Raw genomic sequence first — 27999 nt, forward strand, 5'->3', positions numbered from 1 at the left:
CTGAGCCACCTGTGATGCCTAAACAGTTACACCTGCGCGAGTGGACGACGGTTAAGGCTCTCTTCCCGCCCCTCTTCCCCCCCTACCCGCGGGATTGGCTGCCGTCTGGACTTCTCCCTTGCCTATTGGTCGGCTTTCATATCCCCCTCCTCAGGCACCTATCCCCACCCTCGCTCACACCCCTACCCCTCGGCCGCTTTGCTTCTTCCTAATTGGCTGCTGCCACCTTTCTCCCTCCGCCCCCATAGTAACTGCGACCCCGCCTCCAGTTGCCTCAGAAACGCAGCACCGCTCTGCCTATTGGTCGGGAAGCTTGCGGGCGGGGCTTCTCCTCGCAACGCCCTCCGGCCCCTGGGGCCCAATGAAAATCTCCTCTCCTCCGCATGCGCCCAATTAGAATGGACTCCTCTCTTTACCCCCCTCCCTCCCTGAGGGTAGCGTCGAATTAGAATGGTTCGTCCGTCCCGCCTCTCCCTCCCAGCATCTCGCCCAATGACAACTGTTTCTCCGCCCTACGGCTGAGGCCGCTCCCCTCGGCCAATGAGGGGCAAGGGGCGCGGCTAAGCAGCTGCTACGTAAGCGGGAGGGAGGAGCAGCCTGCGCTGGGCGTCGTCATTCTCATTTGTATTCCGGCGCGGAGGAGAGCGGAGGGCTGCGGGGAGGCGCTCTGGAAGGTCTCTGGGGGTCTCGTCGTGGGGAGGCCGGGGCCTCTGGTTTTGCTCATGTCACTGCCAGGTCTAATGTATATTTTAACTAAAGACAACGGGGAGGGCAAGCCTTGCATTGCGTTATTTACAGGCACAGCTTTTAATTTACATTTTCATTCATTTTTCCTACCAGGCTTCTATCATCTTCTCAGAGCACAGGATTCTGCGTGGGCTTTATATATTTTATTACCTTAAAAAAAAACCCCACAGAGATTAGGATTCTCTGCAGATGTGATTTTTTTAAAATAGCAAGCTAATGGAGAAATTTGAAAGGACAAGGTTCTTCATCTATATCTTATAGTTTATTTACTTGCTTACTAGGTCAGCTGGGAGAAATGGGAACGAACCAGGATTCTGCTCGGATTTCATTTACGTTTTTCTGCCTTATTACCAGGTTTAGATTATTATCTCGGATTAAAACCGGAGAGCAGGGTTCTGTATGGGAGTATTCATTTTATTTTATTGTCAGGTTTATATGTCTTAACTCAGAGAAATAAGGGTGACAGGGTTCTCTTTGTGGGCTTTTATTTACTTTTACGTTCGTTTTCTTGTCGGGTTTATAGGATTTTCTCAGATAAAAACAGGTAGGCCAGGATTCTGTGTGGGTGTTACTTGTATTTTTCATTCATTTTATTGCCAGGTTGATGAATTAGAACCAAGGCCTTGCTTACACGTACTTTCAGTGTGTCTACTCTTGAGTATTTCCTTCATCGCCTATCACACTAAGAATAGCAGAGGAAGACACCATATATTTAAAGCACATGACTTCTTCCAAAGAATCCTGGGAACTGTAGTTTTCTCTTGACATAGTAAACCACTCTTAACAAACTAATGTTCCCAGCAGTCCTTGCTGAAACTCAGGTGCTTTGTATGGTGTCAATATCCCCACATGCGGGGAGGCTAAGATTCTGTGTGCATGTTGTCTATAATTTTAATTAATTTTATTGCCAAGTTAATGTTTTACAGCAGATACCTATTGCTTCGCAGAAGGGAGCCTGTTCCATAGGCTTTACAGAAAGTCCCGCTGTCCATTGCTGGGAGATGACTCTCTAGGCTGAGTGTAATTAATAGGTGCTATAAATTTTTTAGGGACGCGGGTGGCGCTGTGGGTAAAAGCCTCAGCGCCTAGGGCTTGCCGATCGAAAGGTCGGCGGTTCGAATCCCCGCAGCGGGGTGCGCTCCCGCTGCTCTGTCCCAGCGCCTGCCAACCTAGCAGTTCGAAAGCACCCCCGAGTGCAAGTAGATAAATAGGGACCGCTTACTGGCGGGAAGGTAAACAGCGTTTCCGTGTGCGGCTCTGGCTCGCCAGAGCAGCGATGTCACGCTGGCCACGTGACCCGGAAGTGTCTGCGGACAGCGCTGGCCCCCGGCCTCTTGAGTGAGATGGGCGCACAACCCTAGAGTCTGTCAAGACTGGCCCGTACGGGAAGGGGGTACCTTTGCCTTTACCTTTATAAATTTTTTCAGTGTTTCTAGATACAAGCAGCGTATCAGACATTTTGAATAAAGTGGGACGCAAATATTTTCTAACCTATGAAAAAGATCGCATCATTTTTCTTCTTAAAAGCCCTACATTTTAATAATTACTTGCAGCTAATTTTCTTCTCCAACAGAGCACCCCTTTCCAAGAAGCCCCCCAAATAAGCTACATTGAGGGGGGTTACCAAAGCCCTCACAGGGTGTGGCTGAGAAGGGCTCTGTGTGGGGCTGGGGAGAAAGTTGTGTGTTGCTGAGCAAAGGATTGAGATGTATGTCATGTATCTTGTGATTTCAACAAACGTTCCAAATGTTGGACCACAGCTTTTGTGTTGTTTTCAATCCGTCAGCTCTGGGGTCGTTTAAATAAAAAAGCAACAACAGGCATTTGGGTTAATGGCTGCTATTTGCACAGAGGTTCAGAGCAATGGTGAGGCAGCAGCTGCAGCCAGATGTTGCAGGGTTGCACCTCTCATCTGCAACTGATGGGAGCTGTGTCAGCAGTATCTGGAGTTCCCAAAGGCCCCCCCATCTGTGATGCAGGGGCTTGCATGGCAAATAAATAAATAATTCTTCCTAGCCTTGCTAAAACATTTCAGGGTGTTGGTAGTGACTCAGGGACACTGGTGGACAGAAGGTTTGGAGCATACAGAAGAAAACGGGCTGCTGTGCAGGGTGTGTCCTGAGCAGTGGAACTCACTGCCACCAGGTGTGGCAAACTTGAATGGCTTTAAAAGGCCATCAACTAATTCACCGAGGAGGGGAAATAAAAATCAAGACATTGGTCATGAAGGCTAGGCAAAATATGAATTCCACTTGCTGGAATGAGGGGCAAAACCAGGGCTGTGCTCCAAGCATTGCTTTTGCAGTTCCCAGGGTTATGTAGCCTGGCCATTGTGGGAGACAGATTTCAGTCCTTCATTCCAACCCTGCAGGGCTCTTTTGGTCTTTATGCTAGTTAGAAGTGGAACCTCCAGACACTGAGGCAGTATACTTGAGTGTTAGATGCTGGGGACATAGGAAGGAAGAAAGGAAGGCAATCCTCAACCCTTGTGTGTGTGAAGCTTCATGGGAACATGCTGCTGTGGGCGGGGAAAATCTGTGTTTCACCCTGAGGGCCACATTCCCCCTTTGGAAACCTTCCAAGGGCCGCTTGCCAGTGGTGGGCAGAACTGGGTACGGGAACTGATGCAACTGGTTTCTGCACCCACTGCACCCAATTCTTCATCCAGAGGCACGCTCAAGAGTTCAAGGGAACTTTAAAGTAAAGGTAAAGGGACTGCTGACCATTAGGTCCAGTCGTAGCCGACTCTGGGGTTGCGGTGCTCAGCTCGCTTTACTGGCCAAGGGAGCCGGCGTACAGCTTCCGGGTCATGTGGCCAGCAGGACTGAGCCGCTTCTGGCAAACCAGAGCAGCTCATGGAAACGCCGTTTACCTTCCTGCCAGAACAGTACCTATTTATCTACTTGCACTGGTGTGCCTTTGAACTGCTAGGTTGGCAGGAGCAGGGACCGAGCAACGGGAGCTCACCCTGTCCCCGTCACGGGGATTCGAACCGCCAACCTTCTGATTGGCAAGTCCTAGGCTCTGTGGTTTGACCCACAGCACCACCCGCGTCCCTTCAAGGGAACTTTACAGCCAGGCAAAAAGCAGAAAACCCTGGGTGCAAAACAGGGCCACAGAAGGGGGTGGCTCGGGGAAATTTATGAGGGCCAGATGCAGGGGTCCAGAGGGCCGCATTGGGTTCCCCAGGCCTGGTTAAATGGGCTCTTGGCCTGTTCTGCCAGGAGTGGGCGGTGGGACTCAGCCCTGAAAGTGCATTTCTGAAACCACATTGATTCACACGCACCCTGGCTTGGCTCGGCCATCCTCTTTGAAACACAATACCTGGCACCTTCTCCGTTTCTTCCCTTCTCCCGAGGTGGGGGGGGGGGGACTTCCGCCCAGGACAGCAAGGTTGGCTGCAGGCAGTTCCAGGCAGCCATCCAAACCCTTGAGAAGCAAAGTCATTTCTCAGGCATCGGCCAGGTTGCTTCCACCGTGGAGCTGCGGTCCCTGTCTGGCGGATCCCGTCTGCTGCTGCTTCCCTGCGGGGCGATGTATTTGGTCGGCCTCTCCCGCGGGGAGATGCAGCTGAGGAAATTTTTCCCCTTCCCGTTTAGGGCGCCTCCGGCAGGGGCCATGGCATCCGAGAAGGGCTCCTGGAGCGGTCTGACCACGCTGCAGAAGGTGGCTCTGGCACTGGGGGTCCCCGCCAGTGGGGCGATTCTCTACATCCTGTACCGCCGTTACCGGGAGAGCCAAGGTGGGTGTGCGCCCGCCCTGGGCCGGAGGGAAGTGCGGCTGTGCAACTGGCATCTGCTGCGTGGGTGGCACTGGGCTGTGAACAATCGATCGCGCCTGCCTGCTGTATTCCTCTCCTGTCTGTGTGCGCTGTTCGTTCTGGGAAAGCTTCCAGAGCCGCTCCTGCCCTCGAGCATTCGCTTGACACTTGCTGTCATTTCGTACGCGCATCCCATATTGACATCTTTCTGCCCTTGGGCTCAGGCGGAGGGCAGGGTTGTTGGTGAAACCTGATGGGTGGCAAGCGGAGATTTTAAGTGCTTTCTTTTTTATTTTGTTGACATATCAAACACATACATATACATTTACACAATACACATACGCAACACACTACCTAATTTTCATAACATAAAACATACCTACATTACTCTATATAATACCTACCTATACTATACATATCAACACACCTACCCCACACGGACACCCACCAAGTGACTTGACTTCCAGCCATTCTCGTTACGCTACTTTATTTTTCCAACTAGCTTAAACGCATTTCATCATTTCTTTAATCTCTTCTTCTGTCTTGACTTTACTCTCCTTCCACGCTAATCATTTTCTGGATTCACTCGGTATCTGTCAGAAATTCTACTTTTCCCACATAAATGTTGATGTATTCCTTAAAGATAGCCCCCTCCTTATTCACTTTTTGTATCGTTTATCCTCCCTGGTAGTTCGGCAATATGGAAGTATTCCATCCTTTTAGATAACCAGTCTGTTTTAGGTGGGACGCTGCTGCTTTTCCAATTTTTGGCAATCAACGACCTTGCTGCCGTAGTTGCATACATAAATATTTATGTAAGCTTTTAAGTGCTTTCAGCCTATTCTTGCTTGGAAGTTGAGTCCAGCCATGTTCAGTGGAGCCTCCTGATGCCCCACTTGGCACGTGTTGGGTCAGAACCAGGAATTCAAGGACCCCTTCTGAAATACCGGCGAGAGCGCAGACTGCTTTGGTGCTTGCTCTCTGCTTTTCCAACTTACAGGTATCCTCCTCCCTCACCCCAGCAAGGAAAGTGCTGGGTCCCTATAGACAGGTTCATACAGAATTGGGGAGCTGGAAGGAACCCAAAGTGTCCTCTAGTCTAACCCCTTGCAATGCGTAAGAGTTTGTTTTCCCCTCTCAAAAAGCACTGTGCTGTGTTAAGGAGACGCCGTGAAGGCTTGCAACACAGGGAAAGCGCAGCCGCCGTGTGAATTATTAACAGTACTGTACTAATAAAAATTGGCCAGGTTCACCATTCCCCATCCTTATTTCCTACCCTGCTCCACAGGGGTAGCAGTGTTGGTCAAGAACATTATGGGATCCCTTAATAATAATTTTTTATTTCTACCCCGCCCTCCCCAGCCAGAGCCGGGCTCAGGGCGGCTAACACCAGTAAAATTACAATAAAAACATAATGGGGGGGGGGGAAAGCAAATTTTAAATACAGGTGGATCAGGCCCATCTAGCCCACACCACAGGGGCCAACCTATAAGCAGGCCCTCAAAAGCAAGAGCAACCCCCTGCCGTGGTTTATGTCCATCGGTATTGAGCCTTGCCGCTTCCAACCATGGAGAAAAGAGTATAACAGCCATGGTCAGCAGTCATTGATAGGGAATTCCTCTAGTTCTATTTAAAAAAAAAAAAAAAATTAAAGTTTCAAAAATTTTATAAAGACAAAACAAAACAATACAGTAATACAAACAAACAAAAATAAAAACAGGTATAATTTCAACCCTTATTTTCTTATAACTCACTTCCCCGACTTCCTCATACCTCCCCTTTCTGTATTCCAATTTCTAATTTATTAATTCAGCAAATCCTTTCCCTTATTTTCCATTTAATTTTTAACCTTTCTTTTCTTTTTTACTTATCAATTACAGCTGAAAACCACATAATTTCTAAACCAACGTCATTCTAACATTCATTAATTTTACAATATTTCTTCAGATAGTCCTTAAATTTCTTCCAATCTTCTTCCGCTGTCTCTCTTCCCTGGTCTCGGATTCTGCCATGAATTCCTCTAGTTCTATAAGATCTTGGGAAGATCAGGCCAAAGGGAGCCCTTCTAACCCCGCAACCTGTTCTCACACTGGACGGCCAGATGCCCCCAAGGGAAACCCACAAGCAGGACCCCCGGCACATCTCCCGGCAACGGGCATTCAGTGGCCCTGTGCCTCCCGCAGCAGAGGTGGCACAGAGCCTTTGGGGCTAGTAGGTTGGCAGGTCCCCGAGCTCTCAAGCGGGCAGGGAGGCTGGCCACCATCTCTTCCCCGGGGTGATGGGCTCGTGGCTGCTGAGGAGAGACAGCTGCCTGAAAAGTGGGGGGAAGTTTCGGGTCCTCATCGCCTTGTGTGTCTGTGTCTTTCTCCCTGGCTGGGGCTTCCAGAGGAGCGGGTGACGTTTGTGGGTGAGGAGGAGCTCCAGGTGGAGATGAAGGTCCCGAAGGATGCCGTGAAGCTGCTCATCGGGCGCCACGGAGCCAACGTCAAGCAGGTAGGTTTGCTGACTCCTGGAGCCGTGTGAATTCAGCGCTGCCCTCAGCCCAACAGGGAGGGAGAAAACGGCGCCTAGGGCCTGACCCCAACACCTCTGGGTTAAGGCCGGGAGTCCCCAACCTGCTGCCCATGGGCAGGAAGTGGCCCACGGAGGCCGTTTAACTGGCCCACGAGCCACCCCCTAACTGAGGTGCTCGCTTGGCGAGTCCCTGCGTACTGTGCTAAACCGGCGGGGCAGGGACTCTCTTCCGCGGCCCCAGAAATCACTTCTGCACGACAGTGGAAGAAGACTGGAAGAAATTTAAGGAATATCTTAAGAAACATTGTAAAATTAATGAATGCTAGAATGACATTGGATTGGATAATATTTGGCTTATAGTGATGAAGGTTAAGTATTGAAATGAAAGGTTAAAAATCTAAAAGGAAAATAAGGGAGAGGATTTGCTGAATTGATAACTGGAAACCAGAACACAGAAAGGGAAGGTATGAGGAAGTCGGGGAAATAAGGTATAAGAAAATAAGGTAACTGAAATTATACTTGTTTTTCTTTTTTCTTTTTCTTTTTTTTTTTCTTTTGTTATTTGTTGTGTCTGATTTGTTGTTATAAAAATTTGGAAAATGTTAATAAAAATTTATTATAAAAAAAAAAGAAATCACTTCTGCACATGCCCAGACACCGGAAATCGTGTCTGCACATGTGTGCGGTGCCGAAAATCGCTTCTGCGTAAGCGCGAGTTTCAGCATCTGGGCATGCGCAGATGCGATTTCCGGCGCTGCGCTGGTCCGGACCACAGAGGATCTCCGTGGTCGTGATCCAGCCCATGCCCAATAAGCCTTGCTGACCTCTGATTAAGGCCCTCGCCGGGTTACTGTTCCCCAGAGTTCCCCACAAAGGAGGGATCTGTAGTGGCAGGAAAGGGTAGCTATATGAGGGGAGCAGTGGGGGTTTCCTAACAGCTTGCTTAACTAACTGCGGCCCCCAGGATTCTTCTGAGGTAAGGCACGACTCCTTAAATTGGTATCGTGGTGCTTTAAATGTTTGGTGTGAATGCAGCCTTTGTTTCTGCATCTCCTTGCAGAAATCGGCAGGGAAGAGGATATCGGGACCAGGCTAGAATTATTTATTAAGGCTAGAATTAAAAGAATTCTGGGAGCTGTAGTTTCAGGGTGCTGAGGGAAGTCAGGAGGCGCCCTATTACACCTTCACAGAGCTGCAGTTCCCAGAGGGCTTTAAAAACCCCGTCCGTCTTCTGGGAATAGTAGCTCTGGGAGGGAAATGGAGGGGTGTCCCCTAACAACTCATACCCACTCTGAACAACCAACAGCTCCCAGAATCCTTTGAAGGAAGTGGCGACCGTTTAATCCTCAGGCTGGTGTGATTGGGGCCTCTGCCGCCGTCTATAAAATTGGATGAGGCCCCCACCATAGAGGCTCCTGGGAACCGGGCACACTGCAACCCGGCCCGGCCATCACTGTTTTGGAGATTGCTGAGGCTGAAGTGCCCCTGTCCCCTCTCTCCGCAGCTGCGGAAGGAGACCCAGGCCCGCATTGACGTCGACGTGGAGGACTGTGGCGAGGAGCGCCTAATCCGCATCTGTGGCTCCGCTGTCCAGGTGTGCAAGGCCAAAGCCGCCATCCACCAGATCCTGGAGGAGAACATGGCTGTGACGGAAAAGATCCTTGTGCCCCAGCGTGCCGTGGGACGCATCATTGGTAATCCCTGTTCTGCGTCCTTTAAATCCCTCAAAACTTTCTTGCGCTTTGCTTTTATTTTTAATATGCTTTTAATTAAGTTTTCATGTCATATACACAAACAAAATACACTGATATTTCATATCCTTTTATATCTATCTATCTTTTCGCTCTACAGAGCATTGACTTCCCTCTCTCCCTTCCGTAGGTTTTCTTATTCCAATCTCTGATCCGCAGTTCCTTAGTAATATCTAAACCATGTCATAAGGTTTATTTCAGCCCTGCTAACGTCTTCAAATTTCTACTTATTCTCACTTATATAGTTAACAGGGCAAATATTTTGCAGCCCGTAGATTAGCTTCTTTGGGCCTATATAGTTTTGTATTTTTCGCCCTATAGGACGCACTTTCCCCCCTCCAAAAATGAAGGGGAACTCTGGGTGCGTCCTATGGGGCGAATGCAGGCTTTCGCTGAAGCTTGGAGAGCGAGAGGGGTCGGTGCGCACTGACCCCTCTCGCTCTCCAGGCTTCAGGAAGACACCCGCAGCCTAGGCAGCCTTGTGGGAGGTCCCGCAGGGATGTCTTGGCTGCGCATAGCAGCCTGCTTCCCGGAGCGTCGGGCGCCCTGAAAGCAGAGCGCCCGGCGCTTCGGGAACACATCTGCAGCGTGGGGAGCCCTGCAGGAATTCCCCGCAGGGCTCCCCACGCTGCGGATAGCAGCCTGCCGCCCGGCGGGCGGGACGCCCTGAAGCAGAGTGCCGCGCGTGCCGGGCAGACATCGGCCAGCCCTACAAGCTCGGGGGACAGCAGGTAGGCGCAGCGCCGCCATCCCGCTGTTCCTTGACCTGGTTCGGTTTCCCCGACCTGCTTTTTTGGGGGGGTGAATAAGGGGGGGGGAAATCCCTTTATTTCCCCCCAAAAAACTAGGTGTGTCCTATGGGACGAAAAAAACCGTATTTGGAGCATTTGGTGCCCTCCGCTTCAGGCATAAAGGCTCCAGGAGTGGTTTACATATGGTCAAAAGAAGACAAGCCCTACCTCTGAGCTTTCGATCTTTTTTTTTTTTTTTTAAGGACAGCACACAAGGAAAGAGGAACTGGGAGGGTAGAGGAAAACAAAAGCCAACGCTCAGGCACCGATTTCTAAACAGCTGCTCCAATAACCAAATGGGCCTCCGGCGAAGCTGATGGAGGGAGCCTTCCTCTTCCAGTCTCTCCCAGTGCTGCAATGGAGGGGCCCTCAAGGGACGGCGGAGGGGACAGGACACGATCCTTGCAGTTTCTGCTAACCTTTTCTCGTCCCCCAGGCAGGGGAGGGGAGACAGTGCGAGCCATCCACCAGAGCACGGGGGCCAAGATCGATTGCGACCGCGAAGGGAGTTTTTCGCTCACCCGCCAGATCACGCTCTCTGGGACTCGCAAGGAGGTGCTGGCAGCTAAGGTGAGCCTCCTGCCCTGTTCCCCAGCTGCCGGCATTGTTCTGTGAGGTTGTGGTGGGCGGCCCCGATTCAATCTTGCCATGTGCTGGGATCCTGGCCCCGAGGAGGCCTGCCTTGCACCCTATGAAACCGCAGGCATAACCTCCTTTCTAACCTCCCTTCCAAAGACTCCTGGGCAGTGCAGTTTAAGGGTGCTGGGAGTTGTAGTTCTGTGAGGGTTAAACTACAGTTTTGGGATTCTAGAGGTAAATATGTGGTGTCTATGCCAGTTCTGTTTCAGAAAGTGGCGCTGTTGGATTTTTCGTTTTTATTGGGGGGGGCGAGAAGCTTCTCTGTGAAACTCATTTCCTTTTTTATAATTATTTTTATTAGTTTTCAGTTTTATTAGTTTTTCAGTTGTAATTGTAATTAAGTGCAACTTATTTCCAAGGCTGGGTTTTATGGTTAAGCATGGCTGCTACTATACTAGGCTCCTTGTTCCTTTTTTAAAAAAGATTTTTGGTTCCTTGTATGGCAGAGGTGAGAAAGTTTCATTCCCTCCTCTCCCTCCCTCTCTCATTCATTCTCTCTCTCTTTCTCTCTCTCACACACACATGATGATGATGATGATGATGATGATGATGATGATTAATAATTATTATTTATACCCCACCCACCTGGCTGGGTTTCCCCAGCCAATCTGGGCGGCTTCCAACAAAAGATAAAAAATACATTAAAACCTCAGTCATTAAAAACTTCCCTAAACAGGGCTGCCTTCAGAGGTCAGATAGTTGTTTATTTCTTTGACATTTGGTGGGAGGGCATTCCACAGGGCGGGTGCCACCACCGAGAAGGCCCTCTGCCTGGTTCCCTGTAACTTTGCTTCTCACAGGGAGGGAACTGCCAGAAGGCCCTCGGAGCTGGACCTTCTGATTGGCAAGTCCTAGGCCTCTTCAGGGGTGCAATTCCTTGGCCAGCCAGGCTGCAAGCTGAATCGGGACCCCTGAAATACGTTGGGAGCCAGTTCCGACTGCAGCCTGCCCTAGACAAAGGGAACTCGCACCCGGCCCATCAGCATCATTTGGCTACTCTTCCAAATCTCCCGTAGAAACTGATCGCGGAGAAGGTTTTGGAGGATGAGGCCTTCCACAAGAAACTCTCGCACTCGGCTTTGGCCCGGTCCCAGCGGAAGCAGCCTTTGGGCACGAGGAAGGAGGACGCTGGCGGCAGCGGCGATCGAAGGGGAGATCTTCCTTGCACCGGAGAAGCTTTCCATCAGCCGCTGGGGACCCCACGCCAGGAAGGAGCCGCTGGGAAGTTCCCAGAATACCCCCCCGAGGAGCCACAGGAGCTGAGGAGCGAAGGCGGCTCCTCCGAGGAGTCCTTATCAGAAACCTCTTGCCTGAGCTATGCTTTTGAAGGTAAGTGGAACGAGGCAGCCTCTATATCTCTCTTTAAAATAATAATTTCCCCTTCCCCTCCTTTGCTGTTGTCCAGCTAGCCCATTCAGAGGTAGGCTGCCTCTGGAGCTGGAGGTTCCATTTAATTTTCAACTGTTGGTCGGCTTCTCTGTCAGCTTCTCTGTTCTCTTCCTTGACGCTTTAGAAGCCATCTTAAGATGGTGGGCAGCCCCATACCAATAATTATTATTATTATTATTATTATTATTATTATTATTATTATTATATTTTTTTATTTATACCCCGCCCTCCCCAGCCAAGGCCGGGCTCAGAGCGGCTTACAAGCAATAATAAAAACAAGAAGAATGATTACAACTTAAAAACAAAAATAAAATACAACATTAAAATAATGGAACATTAAAATATTAAAATGTAGCCTCATTGCAGGAGGAGAAGGAAAAGAAAAAAGAAAGAGAGGGAGGGAGGGAATCAAATTGGCTCCAAGCCAAAGGCCAGGCGGAACAACTCTGTCTTACAGGCCCTGCGGAAAGAAATCAGATCCCGCAGGGCCCTGGTCTCATGAGGCAGAGCGTTCCACCAGACCGGAGCCAGAGTTGAAAAGGCCCTGGCTCTGGTTGAAGCCAATCTAACTTCCTTAGGGCCTGGGACCACTAGGGTGTTGTTATTTATGGACCTTGAGGCTCTCCGTGGGGCATACCGGGAGAGGCGGTCCCGTAGGTACGAGGGTCCTAGGCCATGAAGGGCTTGAAAGGTCAAAACCAGCACCTTAAATCTGACCCTGTACTCCACCGGGAGCCAGTGCAGCTTGAAAAGCACTGGGTGAATATGCTCCCATGGCAAAGACCCCGTGAGGAGCCTCACTGCAGCATTCTGCACCCGCTGGAGTTTCTGGGACAGCTTCAAGGGCAGCCCCGCGTAGAGCCAATTACAGTAGTCAAGCCTGGAGGTGACCATTGCATGGATCACTGTGGCCAGGTCGGGGCGGGAAAAATGTCGCCTTGGCGAAGGTGGAAAAATGTCGCCTTGGCTGTTGCTGTAACTTGCGCCTCCATGGAAAGGGCGGCGTCAAGGATTACACCCAAACTCTTAACGGAAGGCAATGGCACTAATTGGGCCCCCGCAAGAGAAGGGAGTTGGTCCCTCATCCCCATGCCATCCCGACCTAGCCATAGGACCTCTGTCTTCGAAGGATTTAGTAGTGCTGAGTTCATTCAGTTGTGAGGACTAGAAACCTTCCCCACATACAATATAATTTTTATTGCGTTTCTTCTTCTTTTTTTCCCCTTCTTTTTTTTTGCAAAGTAGCTTCAAATTAAAGGATCAGAAATCAGGGAGACCTAAATTTTAATAAGGAATGGGGGGAATTTATAACTTATCTCAAAGACCATTGTAAACAGTTGAAATCGTTGGATTGGAATATTGCTTGTAGTTTAATGGTGAATTTTGGATGCAATGGAGAGACAAAAGATTTGGATTATAGTCGTGCCTTGGAAGCCGAACGGAATCCGTTCCAGAAGTCCGTTCGACTTCCAAAACTTTCGGGAACCAAGGTGTGGCTTCTCATTGGCTGCAGGAAGCTCCTGCAGCCAATCAGAAGCCCCGTTGGCTGTTCGGCTTCCAAAAGAACGTTGGAAAACCCGGAACACTCACTTCCGGGTTTGGTGCGTTTGGGAGCCAAAATGTTTGAGACGCAAGGCATTTGAACAACTTCCGAGGTACAACTCTATTATAAAAGATGCAGGAGAAAATTAACAATATGACCCACAAAGGGGAGGAGGGAATTCCAGAGATTCCTTTGAATCTTGTTTTTATGTTGTATGCTGGACATGTGACTACAATTTTAATCTGAAAAACCAAATATTTTTTTAAAAGGAAATTATATTGTTTCATGTATTGACTTCCCACCTAGGGATGATGATTATGATGATGATGATTATTTTATTTCTATAACTGCCTAGTCCAGGCATAGGCAAAGTTGGCCCTCCAGACGTTTTTGGGACTACAACTCCCATCATCCCTAGCTAACAGGACCCAGTGGTCAGGGATGATGGGAACTGTAGTCTCAACATCTGGAGGGCCGAGTTTGCCTATGCCTGGCCTAGTTGTTAGATTGGTGTGCGTAGATGTCTACAGCTGTAGAAGCGACTGTTACCTTTGACAATAAATAGTTGAGACTCTGCCGTGTACTAACCCTCTTCCAGAAGGTAATCATGAGGACTAGTGCCTTTTTTTTTTTGGTAGGATAGGTTGAAATAGATTTCCCACAGCTGCAATCTTACCTGATGCTGGGGCTCCTGCGGAGGTGCCATCTTTGGGGTGTTGTCTAGGGAGGAAGAGATGGGGGGAGGGAAGCTTTGAGTTAGACCCTGACCGCTCCAGCCATCCGCTTAGACTCGCAGCGGTTCTCAACCCGTGGGTCCCCAGATGTTGTCGGACTACAACTCCCATCATCCCTGAGCTCTGGCCTTGCTAGCTAGGGATGATGGGAGTTGTAGTCCAACAACATCTGGGGACCCACAGGAAAGGCTGGATTAGAAAGAGGGCCGGTCTTCTCCTTACTTTCTGCCTCCCGGGTCTTCAGTCCCCAGCCCGGATTTCAGCTTCCACGCCAATGAGCACCTGGAGGTCTACGTCTCGGCCTCCGAGAGCCCGAACCACTTCTGGATCCAGATTATCGGCTCGCGCACCTTCCAGCTGGACAAGCTCACCCGCGAAATGACTCAGTACTACGACAGCGGCCTTTCGGTGAGGATTTGTGCGGCGGGGGAGGCCCATGGCGTGGGGGAGAGGAGGGCACCCCCTTCGTTCCCTCGCCCGCCCGGTCTGAACTCCGCGTCCTTTTGCAGTGCTAGTGTGTGGGTGTGCGAGGGTCCCCTCCTAGTGCCTCTGTTCCTCATGTAGCCTTCTTAGACTTTACCGACTGGGGGGGTCTGCGTTGCTCCCAGGAGGGAGAAAGGAAGTCAAATGACACCGAGCTTGATTCAGAGAAAGAGTTTATTCTGCTCTCCGGATAGCAGAAGGCACTTGCGCGGTCAGTTCACAGCAAGTCCAAATAAATGAGAGATTCCATGCAGTATATATATCCTCCAGGCACCCTCTCCCCCCCTTCCCCAGGAATCCAGCCACGTAAGTTTATACATGTAAGTTGACATCACAGATGTTCCTGTTCCTGTGCTCTTGACCATAAAAGGGTGTTCCTGTTCCTGTATTCCTTACCTTGGGATAAGAAGGTCACCAACTCTAAGAGCACTCCTGGCGCCGTTCCCGGGGGGCTGACAAGGTCTGTGCGTCAGTGTGGTCAGGATGTAAGATAAGACCCAGATGTGTCATCCCTGCTCCACTTTGGAACTGACAAGGCCATTCATTAGGCGTCACGGACTGATAAAGGAGGGAGCTCTGTTTATACAGCTGGGTTCCTGTTATACATTTGCTCAAGAGCTCAAGTTAATGGTTTTTAGCTATTGCACCCTTGGAGAAGGGAGAATGGGATTTGGGGGCCCGTTTCAGACTGACTGCACAGTCAGGTTTTAAATTTGGGAAACCCATTCCTTCATTCAGGCTCCCCAGCCGGAACCCCTGAGGGTGAACGTGGGGGACATCGTGGCCGCTCCATACCCTGAAGACCGCGCCTGGTACAGGGCCAGAGTCCTTGGCACACTGGGCAATGGAAACATGGACCTCTACTACGTGGACTTTGGTGACAACGGAGAGGCTCCTTTGGAGAAGCTGCAGCCGTTACGGTGAGGGAGGAAAGAGGCTGACACCTCGAACCTGCGTCCCGATTCCTGGGTGTTCGGATGCTCCTTTAAAAAAAGAGGATTTAATCAGCTGGCCTGTCGGATATTATCTGTTGAGGATTTTTTAAAAAAGAAGCGCATTCATTTCTGTGTAAAGCGGACTTTCTCACCCTCAGCCCTTCAGATGTTTTTGGCCTACAATTCCCATCATCCCTAGCTAGTAGGACCAGTGGTCAGGGATGATGGGAATTGTAGTCTCAAAAGATCTGGAGGGCTGAGGTTGAGGAAGCCCCTGGTGTAAAGCATTATTATCCTGCTGTTTAGGCTCCCCAGAGCAGGTTGTGAAAACCCGACCGTAAGAGACATCCGCCCCGTGCATTTAACGCACCCTTGCGCCACTTTGAACATGAAATTTATTACGGTCAGAGACCATCTTGAGAAGCACAAATGGAACTACAATCCCAATAGCAAAACAAACATTTAAAACGATCCAACAATGGATTTTAAGTTTAAAAGTGTGGTATGCATATCAAAAAAGACCCGTACCCATTGGGTCCAGTCATGGTCGACTCTGGGGTTGCGGCGTTCATCTTGCTTTACTGGCCGAGGGAGCCGGCGTGCAGCTTCTGGGTCATGTGGCGAACCAGAGCAGCGCACGGAAACGCCATTTACCTTCCCACCAGAGCGGTACCTATTTATCTACCTGCACTTTGACGTGCTTTCGAACTGCTAGGTTGGCAGGAGCAGGGACCGAGCAACGGGAGCTCACTCCGTCGCGGGGATTCAAACTGCTGACCTTCTGATCGGCAAGTCCTAGGCTCTGGTTTAACCCACAGTGCCACCCGTGTCCCAGCGATAGGCATAAAAACTTTAAAATAGACTACCTTAGAGAAATGACCCAAAGTCGCCCGTGGATCCGGGTTTGGGAATTTTCTTAACAAACTAGATTGAACTGGGGGGTGGTCTGCACCTACAAATCTGTGTGCAGAATCTGGCGACAATTCGGGTCGTCTTGTGGCCTTTGCCTAACAGGAGAAGATCAAATTTTTGCTTTACTGGGAGGTCAGCAAGCCTCACCAGCAAGGGGGTCAGTGGTTTCTCTACGTGTCTCAACCCTTGCACCACTTTTAAGAATTGTGCCTTTCCCCCTAAGGAACTTGGGGACTGTAGCTTGTTAAAGGTGTTGTTCTGTGTTGGGGTCCCCCTAATGACACTGGGCACCCTTTGCAAACCGCAGTTCCCGGGAGGAACCGGGACGGGTCTGGAGAGCCTTTTAAACGTCTGGTGTGGATGTATTTGCGGCCAGACATCTGTAGCCTGAAAAAGAGGAGAAACGGAAGGGGAGGGAAGGGAAGAGGAAGAAGGCAAGCTCAGACCCCGGTTCTTAAGGGGAAACGATTCCAGGTAGCCTGATGGAACGGCTGCTGCGAGGTGACTGGTCTGTCTGTGTCAAAAGCCAGATTGGCATCTCTTGGGAGCCGAGCGGGGAGGAATTTCTCCTCCCCTAGTGCCAGCAGTGGCAATTTTAATCTGAAACCTTAGCTGCAGTGCTTTACCCGGAGCTCAGAAACTGCTCGTGCTAATGGAATTCCCTGGTAGCTAAGTATTGGAAAGGGAATCAGTTACCCACTAGGGGAGAGTGGTTATGTAAGCTTTCAGAATATTTAGAATTAGCCAAATTGGCAGATATAACAAGACAAAAACCAAAAAGTGAAGTGAAAAAGGAACTGGAGTGTCTAAATGAATACGAGGACAGAAATCTGGCTGAGTCTGGAATAACCTTGTGAAGTGAAAGGAAAAGAAAGAGGGATTTATATCTAGATGCTAGGATAGACATGATCAGGAAAACAGGAAGACACAATGAGAGATTAAGGAGGTGTTGTGGGATTGGTGGAAGTCAATGTCTAACTTGTAAGATAGATTTGTGTGGTTTTTTGTTTTTGAATGTTGGTTTTTGTACTGTTATTTTTTTATATTTTTCCTGTTGTGGTTGTTGTTTGGAAAATACTAATAAAATTTATAATATATATATTTTTTTTAATGGAATTTCCTGTCGCAAAATGCGCCTGGAGCAATGGGAGTTTCGAACCGCTGCTTTTGTGGCGGCGGCAGCCAGTCCTTTGGCAGGCTGTGCGTTTAGCCTCCCCGCTCCTCTCTCAGCACCCCCAAAGCAAGTGAAACTCCTCCCCTTCTGAAGGTTTAAGTCCTTTCCCCGCTGCTGTTGGCTCATTTAAAACCGTGTGTCGAGGCGTCTGGGAGGGTTCTTGTTCCCTGGAAGTAAGCATAAGCTCCTGTTTAAGGCCATGGTGGTTAAGACCCATTCCCCGTCTTCTCTTCTCCCAGGAGTGACTTCCTCAGCCTCCCCTTCCAAGCGATAGAATGTGGCCTTGCCGGAATCGCTCCAGCGGGTGAGTTGCATGCTCAGGAACCACCAGCTTGAGTCTTCGTAGGCTCCGGCACATCCACAGAGGATAAGAAACCTGGAAACTCCAGTGGGTGCAGAATGTCGCAGCGAGGCTCCTTACGGGGTCCCTGCCATGGGAGCATATTCACCCAGTGCTTTTCTAGCAGTGCTGGCTCCCGGTGGAGTACAGGGTCAGGTTTAAGGCGCTGGTTTTGACCTTTAAAGCCCTATGCGGCCTAGGACTCTTGCACCTACGGCACCGCCTCTCCTGGTCTGCCCCACGGAGGACCTTAAGGTCCACAAATAACAACATTTTGGAGGTCCCAAGTCGCAAGGTGGTTAGATTGGTCTCAACTAGGGCCAGGGCCTTTTCAGTACTGGCCCCGACGTGGTGGAACACTCTGTCCCAAGAGACCAGGGCCCTGCAGGACTTGACATCTTTGCGCAGGGCCTGCAAGACAGAGCTGTTCCACCTGGCCTTTGGTTTGGACTCAGTCTGACCCTTATGGTCTTGATTTATGGGCTACTTTTAAAATGAGGCTGCATTTTAAATTGTATTTTAACCTGTATTTTAAATTGGTTCCCCCCGCTTTCCCCCCCATTATGTTTTTACTGTGCTTTTATTGGTGTTAGCCGCCCTGAGCCCGGCTCTGGCTGGGGAGGGCGGGGTATAAATAAAATTTATTATTATTATCATTATTATTATCAAAGGCCACCAAAGCCTGCTAGCCGCAATGTTCTCCCTCCGCTCTCAGAGGTGAATCACTTCTGAAAACCAGACGCTGGGAATCGCAAGTGGGGAGCGTTGCTGCCACGCCTGGGTCCTGTTTGCGGGATTCCCAGAAGAGGCAACTGTTTGGCTGCTGTAAGAACAGGGTGCTGGATTGGGTGGGCCTGATCCAGCTCAGATGCTCTTATGTTCTTAACCAAGTCATCCTGCAAAGCAGGCCATGGAACCAAGATATACAGGTGAAACTCGAAAAATTAGAATATCGTGGAAAAGTTCATTTATTTCAGTAATGCAACTTTAAAAGGTGAAACTAATATATGAGATAGACTCATGACATGCAAAGCGAGATATGTCAAGCCTTTATTTGTTATAATTGTGATGATTATGGGGTACAGCTGATGAAAACCCCAAATTAGCCATCTCAGAAAATTAGAATATTAAATGAAATCAGCAAAACAAGGATTCCAAATAGAGCAATATTGGACCTCTGAAAAGTAGAAGCATGCATAAGTACTCAGTACTTGGTTTGGGCCCCTTTTGCATCAATTACTGCCTCTATGCGGCATGGCATGGATGTTATCAGCCTGTGGCACTGCTGAGGTGTTATGGAAGACCAGGATGCTTCAATAGCAGCCTTTAGCTTGTAAGCTGAATTACTGAAGTAAATGAACTTTTCCACGATATTCTAATTTTTTGAGTTTCACCAGCAACATGCTGGTGATAAAGACAAGTCCAGTCCACCCTACTAAAAGGTGTCACTGCCCCTAGGAAGTGACAGTCGAAACTTTTAGCCGATAAAGATCTACAAATTACATGCCTGGTAGTGTAGTCAGATTTGCTTTGGCAGCTAAGAAGCTCCATTCCATCTCCATTGCTGCTTTATTCCGTTCTGTTGATGCTTTCTAATTTTAAAACTTTATGCTGCAAATTTTTAATGCTGTAAAATTTCATAGGCTATGCTGTGTGATTTCAGAAGAAAGCCTTGCTCTTGTCCTCTGCGGTTCATTGTAAAGGCCTCCGGCTATACGCTTTTTTTAAATCGATAAAAACACTAAAAGTTGAGCAGCGCGGGAGAAGGAAACTTGATTGCCAAAGGTCTGAGTTAAAAGGTCGCAGACTGGCAAGGACGGTGCCAGGCACATCTCTCCGAGAAGAGCATTCCTAGGGCACGAGGGTCCCACCACCAATAATGCCCCGCTCTCGTGTTGCCACCCTCCAGGCACCGCTTGATTTGCGGGTGCACAGTTTTAATCTGGCAGGGATCCACCTCCCAGGGGAGACGCACTTAGGATCGGGCTGCTTGACCTTGACGTCTTTTTGCTTCCATGTCTTGAACAGGAGAGTCTTGGTCCGAAGCCGCGTTGGACGAGTTTGACCGCCTCACACACTGCGCCAAGTGGAAGCCGGTGCTGGCGAAGATCTCCAGCTACCTGCCTGCTGGGAGCAGCACCTGGCCTCACGTCAGATTGTACAATACCACCAGCGGGCAGGTAGGGCAGGGTTTGTGTGGCGTCATTCCGTGGTTTGAGCGTTAAGATCTTGTAAAGGTAAAGGGGCCCCTGACCATTAGGTCCAGTCGTGACCGACTCTGGGGTTGCGGTGCTCATCTCGCTTTATTGGCCAAGGGATCCAGAATACAGCTTCCGGGTCATGTGGCCAGCATGACTAAGCCGCTTCTGGCAAAGCAGAGCAGCGCACGGAAACACCGTTTACCTTCCCGCCTGAGCGGTACCTATTTATCTACTTGCACTTTGATGTGCTTTCAAACTGCTAGGTGGGCAGGAGCAGGGACCGAGCAATGGGAGCTCACTCCGTTGCGGGGATTCGAACTGCCGACCTTCCGATCGGCAAGTCCTAGGCTCAGTGGTTTATCCCACAGCGCCACCCGCACCCCTGTTAAGAACTTACAACAACTAAAAACCTCGGCCCAATATGGATGTACAGCCCAGGTTCGCTAGCACCCTATTTAACGGGCAAGGAGAATCGAGTTTGGTCAGGGGTGGGGAACTGGGTCCTTCACACAAACCACGAGCCCCTCTTTCCCCTTCCGATTTCAGGACATCGACGTCGGTGCAGAGCTGGTGCGGCTGGGCTACGCGGTGCAGTGCCTGCAGGATGGAGACGGCGGGGCTGGAGATGGGCCTGATCCGTTAGACAAAGGTGCCCAGCACAGAAGCTTGGTGAGTAATGGGGTCGGTTGATGTGCCCTCCCTTGCTTTGAATAGGTTGGGCCAGTGGCTCTGGGCTGTAGGCTGGCTCTAAATGCTGGGAAGCAAGATCCTAGTCCTCATGACTGCAGCCGAAAGCTTTGCTTTTGGGCTCTGGGCTCCAGGCAGGCTAGCAAGTGATAAGAGCACAAGATTCTAGTCCTTAGGATGGCAGCTGAAACTTTTGCTTGAAACGGGGAGTGGGGGAGTGGGGCAGGACGTGGGGGGGGGGTGACGTTTGCTGCGTCCCAAAGTCTTTTCTCTCTCTTTTTTTAAAAAAATATTTATTGGTTTTCACATATTACAATACAGATGTACCAAAGCCAACACCATTTCCTCTTCATCTCCCCATACATTTACATTTCCTCAATCCATCATATTATTCTTTTCTCTTTCCTCCCACTTCCCTCCGCCTCCACTCGATTTCCTCCACATTATACAATTTACAATAATCTTTGCATTTTACGCTCTTCTCAAATCATCTATATATTCTCATTATCTTTCCTTACTAATTTTTCTTCCATCCAGTATTTCACATTTTAATCTAGGCATATTAGCATATCTTTTTTTTAGCAACATTTTGACATATATTCATCAAAACATTTCCACTCCTTTTTTAAATTTTTGATTCGACTAATTTCTTATTAGAGCAGTTAATTTTGCCAAAATTAAATATTCCTTTTGTTTACAAATCCATTCCTCCTTTGTGGGTGTAGTTTGTGACTTCCACCTGTGCTGCATCCCAGAGTCTTGGCTTTGTCTATCCCACGATGGCCGTGCTCTGCCTTCACGTTCAGAGGCAGAAACCCTTCTGAATACTGGTTGGTGGAGGGGGCAGAGGGTTCTTGCACTCTCGTTCTGCTCGCAAAGAGGCGTCTCATCGGCCACTGTGAGAACAGGATGCCGGACTCCTGAGCCCTTGGCCTTACCCAGCAGGCTGTTTTATGAGATGTTTTGACATCGCAGGGTGTTGGCCTAGATGACCGTCTGGGTCCCTTCCGACTCTCCAATTCCATATGGCTTTATGAATCTGGAAGAAGCACCAAACTCTGTAAGCCATATTTCCGGTGGGGGGGGGGGGGAGACAGGAAGAAGCTGCCAGGGCCAAACGTTTTCTCATTCTGTATGTGCCTTGACAGCCCTTGTTTCGGCCCCTAGGGAGACACGACGGGGGTGTCCCTGGAGAGCCTTCTCTCAGACACACAGAAGACCCCCGACGAGATGCCCCTCACTTTGTCTTGCCTCAGCCTTTCCGGTAAGCTCCTCTGTCCCGCCACGTGGGTTTGTGCACCGGTGTGCCCTGGTCACTTCCAAAAACAGGAGCACGAGGACATCGGAAGCCGCCTAAAGCTGACTTCTGGGCGCTTGGTCTGTGAGCCCTGTAGAGGCTCTCCAAGTACACACACAGCTCTGCCAGTCCCTGCTTTCGCACTCAAGCCTCATCAGTTCCCAAACAAAACCGTTTTCAGCAGGTGCGGAAAAGAGCACAGCGAAGGCGCCTCAATAGGCAGGGAGTTCCCACAGTAGATTCTTAAAAACGTAGAGTGGGGGGATAGCACCTTGAACCTGGCCAGGTAGCAAATCGGCAACCGGTGTGTTCACTACTGACATTCATATCCCAAGTTTCTCAAAATGACATTCAACATTCTTCCTCTACCACCACCCCATCCTTTTTATCCCCACAACAACCCTTTGAAGTAGGTTTGTCCGAGAGACACCCAGTCAGCTTTCTATCCCTAGTGGAGATTTGAGCCCTGGCCTAACCCACTAACCGTTAAGCCACACTTCCATTATATATAAATAAATCGCACCACCATTTTCTTTTGTCATGGCCACAATAAGGATGAACATCTCTGGACAGTAGTTTTCCTATCAAATCTTCTGCGCTATGGGGAGAGTCATTTATATTTTTCTCAGTAGTCAGCTCAATAATTGTGCTAACGCAGGGGTCGGTGTGACTCCCCTTCCCTCCCCCCCCCCAAAAAAAACCCCAATGTGTGTTTCTTGTTGCCCCCAAATCTGCCCCTGCAGTCTGGGGGGAACTCGGGACCATTCAGGAGCGAGGAAGAAAGTTCTGGAACAATTTTATTAGTGTTGCATTGAATGCAACCCCTTCTCTATCCTGCACCTTGAATAACTCCTGACACAGTGTAAATGGAGTGTGTTTGGGGGGTTTTTTTACAGAGGGAATTAAAGCAAGAGACAGCCTTTTGCTGATTCCCTTAGAAAGTGTCCTGTCTCCAGCTTTGAGTCTTAGCAGCCCTTTGCGAAGGACGGCTGCTTCCGGTGCGTGTTTAACGGCGCCAGGTTCAAGGAGTTACTACTAGTGAATAAAGCCCTTAACAACTCGGCACCGGTTTACCCACGAGATAGCCTCACCCCATAAGTGCCCTGGCAGAATCGGCACTTCTACAAGTGCCATCCACCACCCATTCCGCCCTTGTAAGAACTCAACATTTTAGCGTGGCAGCAGCTGCACTTTGGAACTCCCTGCCGATTGAGAAGCGAAGCGCCTTCGCTGCACTCTTTTTTGCCACCTGCTTAAAAACAGGTGCGTTTAGACAAGCTCTTGTTTTTACTATGTATTTTGTGGGTTTTTTACATTGTATTTTTATGTTGTGAACCGCCCCGAGAGCTACGGGTGTAGGGCAGTACGCAAGTTATTATTTATTAGTATTATTTATTGAATTAATATATCGCCCTATACCAGGGCAGTTCACAGAATAAAGGTAAAGGTACCCCTTCCCGTACGGGCCAGTCTTGACAGACTCTAGGGTTGTGCGCCCATCTCACTCAAGAGGCCGGGGGGGGGGGCCAGCGCTGTCCGCAGACACTTCCGGGTCACGTGGCCAGCGTGACATCACTGCTCTGGCGAGCCAGAGCCGCACACGGAAACGCCGTTTACCTTCCCGCTAGAAAGCGGTCCCTATTTATCTACTTGCACCCGAAGGTGCTTTGGAACTGCTAGGTTGGCAGGCGCTGGGACAGAGCAGCGGGAGCGCACCCCGCCGCAGGGATTCGAACCGCCAACCTTTCGATCGGCAAGCCCTAGGCGCTGAGGCTTTTACCCACAGCGCCACCCACGTTCACAGAATAAAACCAAGATATAAAACCACAAAATACATAATAAAAATAAAACCAATAGCTCCCCCCTATATTTTAATACTTATTTTAAGAATATTAAAAGCATACTGGGAAGTTGATGCGAGTTTTAATCTGTCTTTAAGTCTATTTTTTAAAAAAAGCTTTTCGGAATTCTTAAGATTGTTTCATACTAGTAATTTTTTTTTTTTTTTTTTGTAAACCGCATTGAGGTTTTTTGCAACCAGGCAGTGTGTGTCTTTTTTGTGTGTGAAATGAACTCAGCCCTTTTCAGATGAGCCTGTTGAAGGACCTCGGGACGAGACGGAGCCCCCCCACTGCTTGGCATCCACCCTGGAAGGTCGCCCCCCCTCGCTGGAGTCCCTGCAGCTCTCCCTCCCCTTTGCCACCCCTTCGGAGGGTTTCCCCTCCACCCCTCGCCCCTGTGAAATAGGGGGCGGCAGGGGGCGATCCGATTCGAACCCGCCTCCAGAAACACCTGCTCAGGCAGAGGCGGCGATGGAGTTGACCCCTCTGCCGGACGTTGAGCTGTGGGCGGCCAAAGCGGAACAGGCGTCCACCCCCAGCGGTCCTGGCCAACCCGGAGAGGGGGCCTCGTCCCCCTGGCTCTCGAGCGAAGGCTCCCCCGGCGAGGAGGACCTGTCAATCAGCCAGGCGGACAGCAGCACCTACTCTCCCCGGGGCTACTTCTACTACCTCTCCTCGTCCGGGGACACTTGCGATTCCTCGGTCTTCTACTGCAAAGGGTCCCCCTCTCTCGACGACGAGTCTAGTGGCACGTCCTGCAGCCCCTCCAGCCCCGTTTCTGAAGGCAGCGGGAGGGAAGGTACGGTCGTCTCCGCTTGAAGCGGCATTCCTGGAGGTGTCGAAGGGGGAGCACTGCGCTTGAGCCGGGTGCCACTGGGCACACTGCCTGCCACACACGGGATGCCAGCTTCGGTTGCCTTGATCACCTCTGCTTTGGGACGGCGGTTGTGTTCTGGAGAGCTCTGGGGGTGGAGGGGAAACATCCCTAGGTAAGAGACCGTGGGGCCCCCACCAGACTTCAAGTATCAACCCTTTTATTCAGAACCATGACGACTGGGACCTTAGGTATTTGGGGGAAAGCCGCTACTTTTTATGCGTAGATTAATCGACTTTCATTTAAGTTGATTGACCCGTGAAGGCTAATGGGAGCCATCGAGACTGGAAGTTGACACATGACCTCCTGTTAGGATTCTTGCTCTGTGTTTGCAGTTATGGGATTGTTTTATATCACATGACGGTGTGTGTTTTCATTCCGCAGTGTGGGAAGTGACGGAGACAGGATGTTTCGGTATTACTGTCTTCCGTGATGTGGGACTATTGTCCTTTGTTCTTTCTCTTTGCTGTCTGATGAGAAAGAGGAAAGGAATTAAGGCAGAATGCTCTGAGTGTATTATATGTAAATAATTAGCCAAAATGCTGTGCTGCTGAGTCTGTTACGCAAACTGCTAATACTCTGCAGGATCCTTAAGCGTGTTAATTCCACTTGGTATCAGCCGCTGTGATGTTCGGGCTGGAGGAAGCTTTTGAAGCTCCCAAACAACCAGCCAGGAGGGAGAGAACATGCCAGTCAGGCATGTGTCTCTACCAGGGTCCTACACGCGAGTAGCACGATCCCAACACCTCCTTCAGGTTTTCCTGGATCTACCGTACTCTGTGAAAGGGACCTTTCCGTAGGCTGTAGATTTCTTTTATGAGTTGCTGAGCTGTTGCCTTGTCCTCAGCATCTTGGAAAAGCCGCCCGTTTCATATGTGATCAGCTAAAAATGACAAGCGTGGTTCCCTGCCCTCTTTGTTGCCCATTGCAGCAGCACCCACTCATACCCACGGGGGCCGCTTTGCTGAAAGATCTCCCATCCTCTGGTAGCACCGGGCACAGTAAGACTAAACAGCACGGGTCTCCAAGTCGGTGGTTGTCGGGCTCAAATCCCGGGTTTCATCCTGTGCTTCCTGTGGGGTTTAACGCACTCGCTCGAAGGGGCTTGCACTCCTGGGGTGCTTTCTGAGCACATCTATACTCCCTGTGGCACATTGTCGCTGTTAATGGTAGCGCGAAACCCCCAGCAAACCTTGTCCTAACACTCACTTTTTCCCAACCTCTCTGCAGAAGTTGCCTCTGTCTCGGAGGCCGGTGAGCTCCTCCCGTTGGACAGTGGCTCCTTGACCCCTTGAGCTGCGCAAGCGGGGAGCCCCGATGTGAAGCCGGTGAGTTCCTGGGGTGCTGAGTCCCTGGGGGGCCCTTCCTTAGAGAGGAAGGATCGTGAGCGAGCAAGAACCTCGGTGCCCGGTCGATTGGCCTGATCCAGGAGGCTCTTCCCAAGTTCTTGCCTGCTCACTTTTGAGGGGCTTTAAATTTGCACACTTAACATTTCTGCGTACCTGGCAAAAAGTCTCCCAAATGTGGAGAAACCATTCAGGGAGAAATGGGCAGCTGCTGTGCTGGGAAAACACTTGGCACAAAGGCAGCCGATATTAGAAGGAATGGGTGGCAGCTGTTTGTAAATCACGGGGAATTTGATCTCTCCTTCTCTTGTCCCCACTTTTGCTTCCAGATTTTCTGCCTGGAATTGAGCAGCACAGGGAACCATCGCCTGTTCCTCCAGCTTTGCTCAGTGACTCGGGAACATCCCGACTTCTTGACCGGCCGGGGGAAGTTGACGCTTTCGGCGTGTCGCCACGTCCGAGGGGAAGGGGACACCTGTTGGCTGTAGCCGCGAAGAGCCTTACTTTTTTTAAAAAAAAGACTTTTGCTCCTTCTCAAAGCTTGCAAAACTGTGAGACTTCGGCAGGCCCAGAGCTGTGTTCTGTTCCACGTGGCCACGGCTTTCCCAAAGGGATTTCCGAGAAGGATCCGCATGTGCTGCTGTTGTTTATTTGCAGAGTTTTGTTAGCACCATTGCGGTGAAGGGTCAAGCACTCCGTTGAGGATCTTGCCGACGCACAGATGCCCAGCTGTGGGTTGAGACTCTGTCCTCTTGATCCTCGGCCGGTACTAGCAGCTGGGAGACAAGCTGGGAGACTAGAGTCATCATCTTTTTTTCTGCGGGTCAGCTGGCCTTGGCAGAGGAATGTTGCAAACCTTATTCTAAGTTCTGTTGGCTTTGCTAACTGCACCTCTTTCCTTTGTCGCAGGGTGGGTAGGGAACCAACTGCAGCGACCTTCGTTCATCCGGTCTCTGTGGGTCATGTGTTTCCAGGGCCGTACCACTTTTCGGCTTGCCCAGGGGAACCATGTGAATGCTCCCACCACACCCAGTGCAAATTCAGTGCCTCCTTACCATATTGCGGAGCGGGCAGAGGAGTTCTCTATCCTAGCGTTGTTGCATTTGAAACGGAGGGGATTGTCCGCAAAGGGCTCTCCTATCCGCCAGCCATATCCTTAAATAGTATAGTCCGGCAGGATTGCATCGGGTGATTTTTGTTGCATGTGCTGATGGGCTGCAAGACCATCGATTAGGCCAGGCTCAAAGGAGGCAAACCATCGTTAAGATGACAGGTTGAATGACAGCCGTCATCTCACAAGGGTGAGCCGCTGAGGTGGTTGTAAATGGCAGTGGCAATGGGCAGCTTGAAGTTTCAGATATGGGAAGGGGCCAGGGAGGGAGGCTGAGGCCAGCTTAGAGCAGGTGGGGAGAACCTGCGCCTCCAGAGGTTGCCGGACTACAACACCCATCATCCATGGCCACTGGCGTGGATGATGGGAATTGTAGTCCGGCAACCTCTAGAGGCACAGAGGTGCCCCATGCCTGATCTAGAGGGTTGTTAGGAGCGGCAACCTGCCTCTAGCCATTTTGGCCCGGGGGGTGGGGTGGTGAGAGAAGGGGTGCCCTCAACATCTAGCCCTACTGTGACACAAGTCTTAAAAACCTTAGGTTGAGCCCCATTCTTTTGTTGTTAAAAGGGGGTTGGCCTTTTCTCCGAAGCAAGAAGATTGTGTTGTCCAAAAGAGACCTCATTGCCGCCTCCTCCCAATAGGTCAGGGGGGGTTGCCCATTATTATTTTTAAAAAGCATCCTAGTTTTGGACATGGTGGGAGTTTTCATGTGTACGTCTGGGGGGGACAGACAAGACTGGGCGTCACACGTAAAAGTTGGAAGCTCCCTTGGCCCTGTGTCCACCTCGTCCCCCCACAAACAAAATGCAGTGTTTGAACTCAATGTGCGTTACATGCATTATTACATTGATTCTTGTTTTCCTCTCTAAATAAAGGCTCGTTTTTGGATTGTTCTCAAATTCTTGTCAGGAAGAAACCAGTGCTGAGCAC

General features: G+C 50.1%; 1 protein-coding gene across 4 annotated transcripts; it reads left to right on the top strand.

The window, feature by feature from the left end:
• Window positions 1-568: 568 nt before the first annotated feature.
• TDRKH (tudor and KH domain containing) lies at window positions 569-27962 on the top strand. 4 transcript variants are annotated; one of them, XM_077920858.1, is made up of 15 exons: window positions 569-674; window positions 4347-4489; window positions 6894-7000; window positions 8526-8715; window positions 10000-10133; window positions 11219-11531; window positions 14113-14276; window positions 15090-15271; window positions 17612-17676; window positions 19741-19892; window positions 20460-20582; window positions 21768-21864; window positions 23986-24537; window positions 25843-25940; window positions 26288-27962. In XM_077920858.1, the coding sequence occupies exons 2-14, from the start codon at window positions 4366-4368 to the stop codon at window positions 25905-25907; spliced, it is 2268 nt and encodes a 755-aa protein (XP_077776984.1). In that variant the 5' UTR covers window positions 569-674; window positions 4347-4365; the 3' UTR covers window positions 25908-25940; window positions 26288-27962. The 4 variants fall into 4 exon arrangements, with proteins under 4 accessions (XP_077776984.1, XP_077776985.1, XP_077776983.1 ...); XM_077920859.1 differs by having other exon boundaries at window positions 633-735; XM_077920857.1 differs by lacking the exon at window positions 569-674 and having other exon boundaries at window positions 3518-4489.
• Window positions 27963-27999: the final 37 nt, after the last annotated feature.

The sequence above is a fragment of the Podarcis muralis genome, chromosome 16 (genome assembly GCF_964188315.1).
Source record: "Podarcis muralis chromosome 16, rPodMur119.hap1.1, whole genome shotgun sequence".
Lineage (NCBI taxonomy): Eukaryota > Metazoa > Chordata > Lepidosauria > Squamata > Lacertidae > Podarcis > Podarcis muralis.

Coding starts and splice junctions, on each gene's coding strand:
- TDRKH (XM_077920857.1), top strand. CDS start 4,282: ATGTATTTGGTCGGCCTCTCCCGCGGGGAGATGCAGCTGAGGAAATTT. Junction 4,490..6,893: donor CCGTTACCGGGAGAGCCAAG/GTGGGTGTGCGC, acceptor TGGGGCTTCCAG/AGGAGCGGGTGACGTTTGTG. Junction 8,716..9,999: donor TGCCGTGGGACGCATCATTG/GTAATCCCTGTT, acceptor CTCGTCCCCCAG/GCAGGGGAGGGGAGACAGTG.